Source organism: Chroicocephalus ridibundus, chromosome 5 (genome assembly GCF_963924245.1).
Source record: "Chroicocephalus ridibundus chromosome 5, bChrRid1.1, whole genome shotgun sequence".
Taxonomy (NCBI): domain Eukaryota; kingdom Metazoa; phylum Chordata; class Aves; order Charadriiformes; family Laridae; genus Chroicocephalus; species Chroicocephalus ridibundus.
The window spans coordinates 45,522,101-45,534,426 of NC_086288.1; the positions used below are offsets into that span (position 1 = coordinate 45,522,101).

At 43.7% G+C, this 12,326-nt stretch overlaps 1 protein-coding gene across 1 annotated transcript in view; it reads left to right on the forward strand.

Moving 5' to 3' along the window:
• Positions 1–12,326, forward strand: part of SMOX (spermine oxidase) — a 54,936-nt gene that overhangs the window by 18,619 nt on the left and 23,991 nt on the right. Inside the window, exon 2 of the mRNA XM_063335885.1 lies at positions 11,592–11,826. Within this exon, the coding sequence (XP_063191955.1) occupies positions 11,619–11,826 (208 nt within the window). The 5' untranslated portion in view covers positions 11,592–11,618. The remainder of the gene's footprint in view (positions 1–11,591; positions 11,827–12,326) is intronic.

Sequence of the window (12,326 nt, forward strand, 5' to 3'; positions counted from 1 at the left end):
TGACCCATCTTACCATTGCAGTGTGCCCTTGCTGTGTGTTGCTGAAAGGCCTTTGACTTCGTTCTTAGCCCGTTTATCTGGGAATCGCTTGGGAATGGTGACCGCTTCCTAGCGCTTCCATGGGAGCTTCTGATGGTGGAGGAAATAATCTAGTCCTTAATTTTATCCCCATACTGTAAATCAAAATGCCAACTGGCTGGTCAAGGTGCATTCTAGCAGGCTGTCAGAGGGGCCTTTGAAGAGTGGTTTGAGATAGCCTGCTTCTTTCCCAGCATCTCGGAGCTGCTGAGCTTGCTGTATTCTCACGGTGCCCTTCAGCCAGAGGAACATGCTTGAGAATCAGCCATAAGCCAGCCAATTATTTTGATTTATTTTCTTTTCTTTTCCCTCAGATGAGAAGGTTTTGAAAAACACATAATGGTGCATTTTATCAGTGAGTTTTAAATGGCGTGATTCATCCCCTATGTTCTTGGCATGATGTTCTTTGGTTTATTTTTTGGATATCCTTGCAGTTCTGTTAGTGCCAAGCACTGTATGGAAGTGCCCTGTGGCAGACAACCTGCTCTGCCCATATGTTAGCTTTAAAAAAAACAACTCATAATAGGAAGTCTTTATACTGCATGCCAAGATGCTTGGGGCTTGTTAAATATATTCTACTTGTCAACAACTACCCAATTTAAAAAGTAGCCTTGGTGTGAATCAGCTTTGAACAAGTTCATTTGACTCGAGGGATATTTGCAGGCATTAAAACAAGTTGGATCACAGTGGTAAAAATGTGCAGTGGTTTCCTGATCAAAAGCACCATCCAGTGACCCTTTTTATTTATTTATTTATTTATTTTGTTTTAATCTCCTCTAAACATTTAAAAATATAGAGATTTTCCCAGTTAGTGAATTTTTGCTGACTTTGGAGAGCAGAGGAGGCTTACTGGGGCAAGTGTTTCTGGGAGACACTTGGTGTATTACTGGAACACTTGCTGCAGCTGATGCAAACTGAACGTCAGTGTGCAGGGGTATGGGTGTGACAAGACAAAGCATCCTGACACTTCTTTGCCTGAAGTCAGTATTACTCAATGGGGTTCACGGGCTGCAGCAGCGGATTCCTCACTGGTGTATAAATCACATGTGTGCTCCTCAACAGGTTAATTTATAATCAGAGCTGTGGCACCCGTTTATAAAGTGAGCTCTGCTCCCTGCCTGCTCCATCTTTGCTGGATGCTTGTCTGCCCAGCCTGCCCCCCTGCCAGCTCTGCAAATTATCTCTCTCCAGGGAGGCTAGTCCGTGTGACTATGGGAGCCAGTGGCCTGTTGCAATGCTTTCCATCCCTCCTTGTCTTGAAGACTGAATTATGACAGATGCTGTTTTGTGCATATTTCCTACTCTCCGCAGGCTGCTGGTCTGATTGCTCAGAGATTTGGACACTAGGTAGCTGTGTCTTTTTTTTGCAATGCAGCTTCGGATAAGCTGCTCGGAAAATCAGGTGGTAAAGGTGGTGCCCAGTACCTTTAAGCTAGCAGGAGATCTTATCAAGGAGCCTTTTCCATCATCTTTGCTGATTCAGAGATAACTATAAATGTCAGATTTGACAGTTTATTCTCTCTGTCTCCTCCACGTTTTTCCTGGACGATGGAGCTGTGGGAAGAAGCAAAGGGGACAGCTGTCTTGGATCATACTTACAAAAAATATTGTTTCTCAGAACAATTTTTTGTTGTTGTTGAAGTTAAACGTTTCTGCTTCCTTTTCTAGGCCAGCACTGTAGGACCACAGAGTGGTGCCATCATTGGAACCTGTAGCCTGCATAAGATCTGATGGCCTCAACTCAAAGATCTAGCGGCTTTGGACTGTTTCTCGTGCATAACTAATGGGGTAGTTTTACAGAGGTGGCTCCAGGCGGTCACCCTTATATGACACAGAGAGGCAAAATGGTTTGTCCAAAGTCCCACAGACGATCAGTGGTCACACTAGGAGTAGGAGTCCATTGTTTGTTGTGTGTGTATTAAGAAGTACAGCTTCTTCCCAGCTTGGGAAGAGGAAACAACTTAGTATGTCCCCATCTCTGTCTTTCCTGAGACGTGGGGAGGTGATATTTCTGGAAGTGAGGGGGTAAATGAAGGTAAGGCTTGAGGTGTTTTCTTACAAGAATAAAGGCTAGGCAGACCAGCTAAGGTCATCTTCTCAGGCTGGAGGAGACCTGAGTTTGGACAGGCAAAGGTTAATGCTCTAATTTCCCTCTGTCTCTTTTGGGATGTGTCCAGATGAAGAAGAATGCAGAGTCAGCCTGAAGGTCCCTGCTGCCTTCCAAAAAACCGATGCTGAGGAGATTTGGGGAGCAAGGCTGCGGGTTTGGCATATGGGTAAAACGGGAAACGTTTTGTTCATGCTGCTGTCTAGGAGTACACGTGGTGTGTTATTAATGTGTTTCCTTCCTTGATGTCTGATCCAGCTCTGCATTCACTGTGTGTCAGTCATTGGGGTGGGTCAGTAATTTGTAAATGGGGCTTGTAGATGCTAATGTAAGATCAGCGTTGCTGAACTGCAGCCTTTTCAGCGCCTCAAGCCACACTTGATGTCTTGGGCTTTTACATGGGCAAATTTTAGTCGATGGTAGCATTTGTCTTTGGTTCCAACTTGTTTTTTCTCTCCCTGCTGCCTCCGTAAATTCCAGCAGCTCTCTGGAAATTGAACCACTTTGTTTAAGCTTCTGCCTGTGGAAATACAAGGCAGGACATCAGTTGCTCATCTGCAGTAGGAAAGCTGGCTTGTTTTTGTGAAAAGCTGTCTGGCTTCCTTGTACCACCATGGTGAGAAAGATGAGCATGGTCATCTCTCCGTGGCCAAGGCTGGTAGGCAAAGGTGAGGCACACAGGATAAATGGATTGTGTTGATGATGTGGGATGCAGTAGAGAGGGTGCCGCAGAGTTGATGGAGATGCTCCACTCAAAACCTGACTGGGTTCAGGGAGAATTGCTCACTCAGGCTCACGTGGCCCCATGCAGCGTCTGCAAGGCTCCTGTGTCTGGTCAGGCATGAAGTGGTGATGGGGAGCCAGGGGTCAAAGTTGAACTGGTGGAAAAAGGAGGGGGGATTTTGGATCTGTCTCGCTTGTTTCGAGCACCAGAAAACACTGCCTTCAGGGAGACCGTGGTGATGGCAGTCCTGCTTGGAGATGGAGGTTGAAATAGTGCCTTTCAGGGGTTGCTTCTGACCAGCACTTCCAGTTTCTGTGAGCTGTCAGAACACATCTCCTCTGCCAAGACCCGCTGCTTGCCCGTGCCTGGCAGCTGCCTGCAAAAGAAGGCAGCAGGACTGGTCAGGGGCTGAGTGACTTGCTCCAGCTGCCCACATCCGGCCAGCAAACCTGTTTAGACTAAAATAGCGAATTGGATAAAGCCTTGAACATGAGGATGACGATGAAACACCACTGTCCAGGTGGTTTCAGCCCAGCTGGAGGTGGCTCTCCAGCATGTGCAGGCGTAACACAAATTAACCTTGATCTCACTGGTGCGTATGCTGTCAGTTACAGGTTTATGAGCTTGGGAAGGGCCCTGGTATGTACGTAGATGGCTGAGGATCATAATTCTGCTGCTCCTGCAGCTCTCCAGGTAGCTGAGTAAACGAGGTGCGCAATAAACCTCCCGTTGTGCTGCAGACGCAGCCTTGCTGGGTTGGTGTTTGCACAACTACTGTACAAAGGCAGTTTATAACAGCAGGCTTGTTTAGCTCACGTAGCTGACTGACGTGGAGTACTTAAGTTCAATTAATAATGCTTCTGCCTTCTGTTGAAAGGGTGTCCGTACTTAACCTGTGCTGGTATAAATGGTGGTTCTGAAAAGGATTGTGAGCAAGTTTGGCGTGCAACCTGCTGAATTAAAAAGGAGGGGAGGGTATGTGGAGAAGGAGAAAAGAGACATATCTTCCAGTTTGACATGTTTACAGCCTGGAGAGCTTGGAAAGAGCGTCTAGAAATAACAGGCAGTAAGGATTAATGTGCTTGCTATTGAGAAGACTGATGAAAGGGAAAAAGAGGGAGAAGTTACAAAATGCTTGTTTGTTGTGCCAAGAGCTGCGGAGAACCACAGCTAACAGTGACAGGAGGCACTGGTGACAGGCAGTGCTGGGGCCAGTGCAGAAATCTGCTTCATTTTTGTGTCTGCTCAGAGATATAATCTGCTCTGTCCTGACCTGTGCCCAGTGGACTGCCTGAGTCTGAAGGCTGGAAAGGTGTTAAAGGAGACAAAATTGCTGTAACTAGAATAATCCTTCCAAGCACTTCACCCTCAGCTTAGGAAAAAAAAAAGGTGCATTAGAGGTGATAATTGAAAATTGTTATTGAAGCTGCTCAGTACAAGTAGTGCTAGACTGTGTAATGGGTTAATGGCCTAAATGTCTTTACACCTGCTAAATAAGTTGTTGTTCTGTTTCTGTTGTGGAGCTTTTGCATATGGGCTCTGCTAATAGTACTTTCAAATCGTAGAGGTTATTACATCTATTGAGAAAAGGCTTTTGAAACTCTGTATCAAAAATTTTGCTGCTTTCTTTTTGGTTTATAAATTGTTTTCTGGGGCCCAGGAGATGCCCTGCACTGGGTGGCCTGTGTGACTGCTTATCATTCCTTAGGCATCACTGGAAACCTGCATGCATGCTCCGTCTCTACAACACCATGCTAACAATGCATGTGGTCACAGACATACAGTTGTGCATGACAGTAGATTCCTGAGGTGCAAAGGCCAGAAAGTTTTGTCTTGAACACCTGTCCTGGCTATCTCCATCATATGGTGCTGGGAATGCTCCTGCCTATAACCCTGTGTTCTGGTAGGGTTGGAGTGTAAATGTCTATGTGAGATTGGATCCTGATTTAAAAATTTCAAGCAATATCCTCCCTGTCTTCAGTGAAAAGTGTTTCAACAGCTGATTAGTGTCACTGTTAAAAATAGACATCTTATTTTTGTTCTGAATTTTTCTAGTGTTTGCTCTTGGTTGCTCAATCTTGCTTTGTCTCTGCTTAGATTGAATTAATCCTTTGGTGTCAAGTATTCTGCGTTTGTAAACACTTTCAGACTGTGATGACAAACCTGCATTATAAACAGATGTGTATGTAGTACCCCTTCATGTGTTGATAGTATCTTGAATAGTTGCATTTAATAATAAAATAGTAGTGTGTTTATTTCTTGTTCCATTTAGTCGTTCAACTAAAATGAAGTCTTGTTTTTATCTGAGTTCCTTTCAAACACACACAATGTTATTGTTTAGGTTTCTGATTAAGGATGATGCTTAATTCCAGTCAATGAAAAACCTAGAGGGAATAAAGTGATTCTGGTAAATTCAGGTCGGTTTATGCTGGAGCTGCTTGGTCTGTGCGGTCAGCAGGGAACTTGTTTGTGTTGATGATGTGTTTCTCGCCTCCAGACTGGCTGTTACGCTTGTTAGTGTGAAGACTGTCAAGTCAACACTCTACAGAAGGACTAAAATATTCAGGCGAATAGTGTGGTTAGGAAAGAAAACTGGTCCTCGTGCAGGAGTCTGAATAGCACGTGGAAGTGTTGCCAGTGGCTGCCCTGGCAGGTTCAGGTGCAGTTCCTCTCAACCTCATTTTACTTGTCAAAAGCTATTTCTAGATCAGTATGCATGTCATGGTGATAGGAGGTGATATGTTGAGTGAAAGAGTCAGTGCTGAGGTCCCTGTGTCTGTAAGTGTCTGTCCCTGGAGGCTTCAGGTTGTACTTGCTGTACTCCATCCCCCTGAATGCCCCTTAGTGGATGGGATGCATTTTTGTCTCTCCTGGAGTGCATCTTCTAGTTTAGTTTCATCCACAAGGAGTGAAGCTGTCTGGCTGCTTTGATACCCCACTGCACAGCACGAATGAAAGTATGGGAAGCGGAGGTTTACTCCAAAGCAAACTCCTGATCCTAGCTAAACTGCTAATATAAGAGGACTTGGAAAGGTTAGATGGTTGTTTTACGCTGGTCTGTAAGTTTCCTTTCGGCTTGTCCATCCTAAGATAGGTATGCCGAAGATCAGCAGGATGGATTACTCTTCCTCTCCATCACCTGAAAGGCTGCAGACAGCAGATGCAGGTTGGACACCCAAATGATGAAATGGGGAGAGATGAGTCCCAGCTGGGATGACCATGATTGTGGTCTATGGTATGCTGGGAGCTCACAGCTATGGCTCCTGAGTATAAGACAACCTGCTGTGCGATATGAAGTCAAAAGGGAGAGGAAGGTCACTTTTTTTAAGACTAACCAATCCTGGTGAAAAAAACAAATGAACCAAAAAAACCCAACCAGCCCCCAGGCAAGCCTTTAAGCACGCAAGCCTTGTTTTCAGTATGTTGCCTTGCCTAAGTCTTTGTGTCATCACAGCTAAGACAGCGCTACCACAGGAGTATTTGCATGAGCTAAAAATAGCATATTTCCTTGAGAAATATTTTTGTTTGTTTTGGTTTTGTGTTTTTAAATTGTTGGAACCTTGGTGACCTTTTTCTTAAGGGTCCTAGAAGAATAGCCTGATCAGAGAGTATTGTTGTAGTAAGGAGGGCAGTTGTGAACTGCCTTAATTCTCTGGCTTCTTCCTTGTGACCTGCAAGGTTTTACTGGCAAAATGAGGGGGGAAAAAAAAAATCATGAAGTGGGCATACCTCTGAACTTTATTGTTATTGCTGCTTGATTAAAGGTAGGGAAGGCTTGCGTGACATTTGCGTTCATGCTATTTCTAGGTTGCCATTGTCTATGGGGCCATTGTAACTTAAATAAGTAGAAGGCACTCTGTGTTAAAGGGAATATGTCCAGAATATATCTTTATTAAAAGGCTGAAACACAAGAATCTGTTCAAAATTATTGCTAAGTTATTGCTAGGATAGCTCTGGTGTGAAGTCCTGCTGAAAGCTAACAAGGCTCCTCTGTGCAGATGAAAAGAGTAATTTCCCTGGGAGCAGTCAGTGGGGTGGGTGCATAACTCAGATCAGCAGAGATGAAGTGAGGGGGAGCTCATAGGATTGAAGAGTACAAATCAAATGCCAGGAATGGAAACCCATGATTCTGGGTTGGTAGAATGATGCCCATCTGAGAAAATATATTTTTGCAAAGATTTGCCTGCTGGGAAACAGCAGTTGAGCTCAGGATTTTTTTTTGGTGGGGCTGTTTGTATGGATTTTTTTAAGCTATTTTTTTGGACTGAAGGAAATGGACAGTAGTGAGAAGGGATGAAAGAAGGGTAGGGAGGCAAGGTTGGAATAGCAATAGGGACTGAGAAAGGGGAGCTGGTCTGGAAGAAAAAGTGATTAAAAATACCATGAGTGAGACACTTAGAGCGCAAGAGCTAAGAGGATCAAAGCTGTATTTTTAAAAGAGAAGGAAGATGTGTATTTGGATTTTTTTATTTTATTATGGATTGTGCCTGTTAGCTGTCTCACAGGAAAGCTATAAGCAAGACAAAGCAGGGGGAGTTTTACTGTTTGCTGTTAGTCAAGCTATGATTTAGTACTACCCATGCTCTTAAATGAACATAAAGTAAAATTACAACCTCAGGGATTCACAGTAGAACAGTTAACACTTCTTACTCTGTGATCTGGAAAAAAAAAACCAAACAAACCAAGCAAAAAAAAAACAAAACAACAAAAAAACCCAAACCAACCAACCCTTTTGGGCAATCAAGAAAAGTAAAAAGCCAAACTATCTTTGTGTCAGAGGACCTAGTAATATTCACTGGCTCAAGCCCTGGCTGGTGGCTTGGCAAGTACTGAAGGTAGAGCATTGCACGTAATAGACTGTGTTTTATGTGCCTGTCTTACTTATGAGCCTAACAGAGTGTATAATTGATACTGAAATAAAGTGTAGTAAGGATTCATATATTTATATTGTCCGTACATTTCACAATGGAGCATGTATCCTGGTTGGAAAGCCCGAGCTCTTGCTAAATTTTAATTGCCTTCCTCTGATGATCATATGGTAAAGGTTGTTGGCTAATTAAGGGTGGTTTCTAAATCAGGATTCTGCACACACAAAATACCCTGTTATTTTCTCATCTGTCTAGACAGGTCACCTAATCCAGTATTAAAATGCTGAAACAGGAGGGGAACACATTTTCTTGAAGCTTTCATGTGAAGAATTCACATGAGTTTGCCGAAGCCAGGATTAGGAGTGCTGTACCTAAAGAACTGAGCTAAAATGGTTCAGTTTCTATCGTATGTAGATGGCAGAAAAGATGTTTCTTTACTGTGGCAATTAAAATACATGCATTGAAGCGTTATCTGGAGACTGGATGGGAAATGAAGAGTGTTATAGAATGTCTATGGGTTGTAATACCTGCTGAAGAAATTTCTAAAAGGAGTTATTTCAGCTGTGGGTTTATAGTAGCTCACAAATGAGGAAGGAGTAGCCAGATTAAGACTTATTTCTTCTTGAAGAAGAGATGGCTAGAATCAAATATGAAGGTTCTTAGCACCGAGGAGAATATGAACAGGGAATGACTGTTCAGTGTTTCTTATAATGTGGTTTTGGGGGATGTCCTCAGTTTCCATTGGGTAGTGGCTTTGAAACCACCAAAAGAATATTAATGTCTGCATAAGGTTAATAGACTGTGTAGATCTTCAACATAAAATTGTTGCTAAGACCAGAAGTACATACGGATTCAAAAAGGAGCTGGCAAATGCAAGGGGGAGAAGTCCCCAGAGTTGTCTGGACATTAGGTCTACCTTATGATGTCCTTACTGTCCTCACTGCTGGAAGCTGCTGCTGCCAGAAGAGTGTCATTCCTCTTTGTACCTCGGACTCTTCAATCTGACTTGCTTTGGCATTTCTTACGTACCCTCTAATAACTGTACTGCTTTGCCCCTCATATCCCAGTGGTGGGCTTTCCTGAAGCTCTGAATACAGAGATCCCACTCTTCAGGGCCCATCTTAAAGATCTTAAAAGAACACAGAGAAATCTCACTATTTATCCTGTTAGATTAAAAGTCAATAAATTGGCATGCTTGGGAGGGGAGGTAAAGGACCAGTGATTGACAGGGCCCAAGAAATGCAGTGGCTTCACTCAATCTCAAGAGAAGATGATGGAAAAAACATTTTCTTTGTAGGAAGCCCAGGTCCTTCCCGTTATCCTGCCCTGGAAAATAGAGAAAAGTGATGCTTCCTTTTTTGGTTGGGTTTTTAACCAGAAAGTTGGCCCTCATCTCTGTTCGTGATGTGTGTTTGTGTGAGACTTTTGAGGAGTGGTCTCATCTTTCCTATCAGCCTCTGACTGGTGAGGATTTAACCTACACATCATGGAGCAGTTCCCGACTAACTCTGGAGGGAGGACCTTCATACCTGGAGTGCCATGTTCCTGTTTATCTTAACCCATTCTGAAAATACACTGTCAGAGTGTATTAAGATAAAAAGGGAAAAAAACCCACACTCCTCTCCCAGGTGAGTAAAGTTCACAGAGAAATGAATCAGCATCAAAGCCAGGTAGAGACGAGTCCTAAGGTGTCTACAACTGGAAACTTGACCCATTCACCAGCTGATGTAGGGTTGCATCGTCCTCTTCCCTGCCTGTTCCAGATCGATACTGTTTCTTGTGGAACCAGGCAAGAAATCATTCATTGCTGCTACTTCAAACTGTTGTATACTGCTTTTGAATCCAGCTTGTTCAGAAGTAACTCTAGTGCCTGGTTTTGGCTGCTCACAGCTCTTCCGCTTGTCAAGTGACCATGATTCGTGACTCTTTCACCATGGACTAGAAAGCACTGGATGCTTGACATGTTTGACTTCAGCTTGGAAATAACTCTCCCAACACTGATCTCTGGCTCCCTATGGCAAATATCTGCTAGCTGAGATCTGTTGGTCAGGAGATGAAAACAGGGAGATGATGATTGATGTAATCGCAGGTAGAAGTTTTTGAGCCAGCTCTGGCTGCAGCCATGCTAATGTCACCTGTTCCGTTGTTCAGTGGCAGTTGGAACAAGCTGTATTGGCAAAAGCGGAGTGTGGTGTAGGCACTGTGCTAATCTCTTCTGCAGCTGAGCCCAGGTAGCATGGATTGAGCTGAAGTTGTTCTGGTTGAAGCTAAACATTTTCAAAATAGTTGTCAAGAGCTCCAGTAGGACCACCTTTGTTTTTATACCACTGCTTAAATCAGTACTGACTGCAGCCTGGTGTCTCCTCTGTTACAGAGAGCAGGAGTTGCTTGGTCAACATACATAAATGCTTTAAGAATCTGGAGAAACAGGTACCATCCAAATGAAACCACTATTGCTTTGTACTTCATTAGTACACGTGATCATGTACTGCAATAGTTCAGCAGTGTCTTAAGCACAAAGGTTTGATTCTTCTTCTCGTGATGCAAGAGAGAAGTGTGTGTTTCTGACACTGGCCAAGAGTTGGGAGAATTGGGGAAGAGCTCAGAAGGAGAATCCAGCAGCTTGGTAACAGGCAGAGGCAGCACATGAGCTCCTTGGATTTCACTGCATTCAGTAAGCATTGGGTAGGAGGGATGGCAGAGCTGAGAATCATGTGTGCGCTTTGTCCAAATCATTGGGCATCAGCTGAGTCAAGGGCTGATGAATCCTGGGCTGAGTGTTTATCCTTTGCAAGTTAGGACTGATGTCTTCTTGGGCCTGGCAGTGTATGGGTCTCTATACCCTCTTCCTTTGTGCTCTTGAGGGCAAGTGTGAACCTACTCAGAACCAGATGACTTGACATTGACATTAGTCTATAAAGACATCCTACATTGGTGATCCCTGATTAAGGTTTAACCTTAACCATGGACTCAGGCTGTGTACTTAAATAAGGTGATGGGACCCCAGAACTAAGGGTATATGCACTTAAAAAGATGGCTTCTAGGAGTTTACCAAGAAAAATAGGATACTGCTTGGATGAGCAGTTGTATGCCTTGGGTAGGTGGAGGTAGAATTGGGCTAGTCAGGACTGGTATGGGTTTGAACCTGTCTTCATCAAAGACCGAGGCTGGTCCTGATGTGGCAGGACAGTGTTGGCTCCAGGGTCCACATTGTGTGGCTGTAAATTTTTCAACTGGCCCTTGTTGGCTTTCATCAGTTGAAACATTTTTCTGTCTGTACCATTACTGTAATGATTGGTTTGATATCTGATCTCCAGACTTTGAACTAAATCCTTTTTACCTAGTCCCGTAGTTATATGATCTGAAGCTTATGCTTTGTGGTTGCCACAGAGGCAAAGTGAAGCTTCATCGTTGTGTTGTGGAGCTTGTCAGCACTGGGCATGTGGTTTTCTCTTTCTTTTTTTTTCTTTTTTAAAGTCTTTACCACAAAATTGCCACTTTGGGAGGTTATATAAAGAGATGGGAGTTTGAAAATCCTTTGACTTCTCTGGAAATAGTCTACATGGTACAAGAGGGTGGAGATTTCTGGAGTTTCCAGGGCTTCTGCTCCAGGCCAAAAAGTTGTTGCATCCCCATTTGACCTCAGTTATCCTTCCTATGCATCCCATTTTGAAGGCTGGGTCTAGTTCACAAGTTGTCTTTCTTTCCTGCTGGACTTTTTTTTTTTTTTTTTATAGACTTCTTCAGGATTTTTAACTGCAGAGGATAAGTTTGATCCGAGTTCCCTGAACACGCTTGTTTGCTTTTTCCATAGGTTCCTTAGAAAGAGAGCTTGGACGGCATGCAAAGTTGTGAAATATCTGCAGACAGCACGGATGATCCTCTTAGTAGTGGCCTACGGAGAAAGCGACAGCCTCGAATAGTAGTTATCGGTGCTGGGCTTGCAGGCCTGTCAGCAGCGAAAGCGCTCTTGGAAAGCGGTTTCACAGATGTAACTATCCTTGAGGCGACTGACCGAATTGGAGGCCGTGTGCAAAGTGTGAAACTTGGTAAGAGCAGCATTTTGGGAGTAATGCATTGGGGTTTCTTTATTCTGCTAGCATGACTTTGTGTTGTCATTAGGTTAATTTCACCTCGGAAGCGTGCTTTTTCAGTCCACATGTGCATGCAAAAGGCTATTTGAGGTGTGATTTTTGTCAGGAACATAAATCCTTGGGCTCCTTTCAGGGTGGGTGGGTGAGTCTGAGCTATCTTGTGCATCGCTTCTGAGGGACAGCTGCTCCAAAACCATGTTTCTATAAAATAAAGACCTCGGTGATTGTTTTCTCTTGTACAGAAGAGCTCTGTGTAACAGGTCTGTGAGAAGCATTCTAGGATTAAATAACACTATCAAGACCATTTCCACCAAAGTTTTCAAGTTTAACTCTAGACTAGGAGCCATCAGTAAATCTCCTGGCTAGTGAAGGGCTGATTCTTAGTGACTTGTATGACTTGCAAAGGGGCAAGCTCCAAGCTATTCTGTTTTCACAAATAGCCCCATTCATTTCCC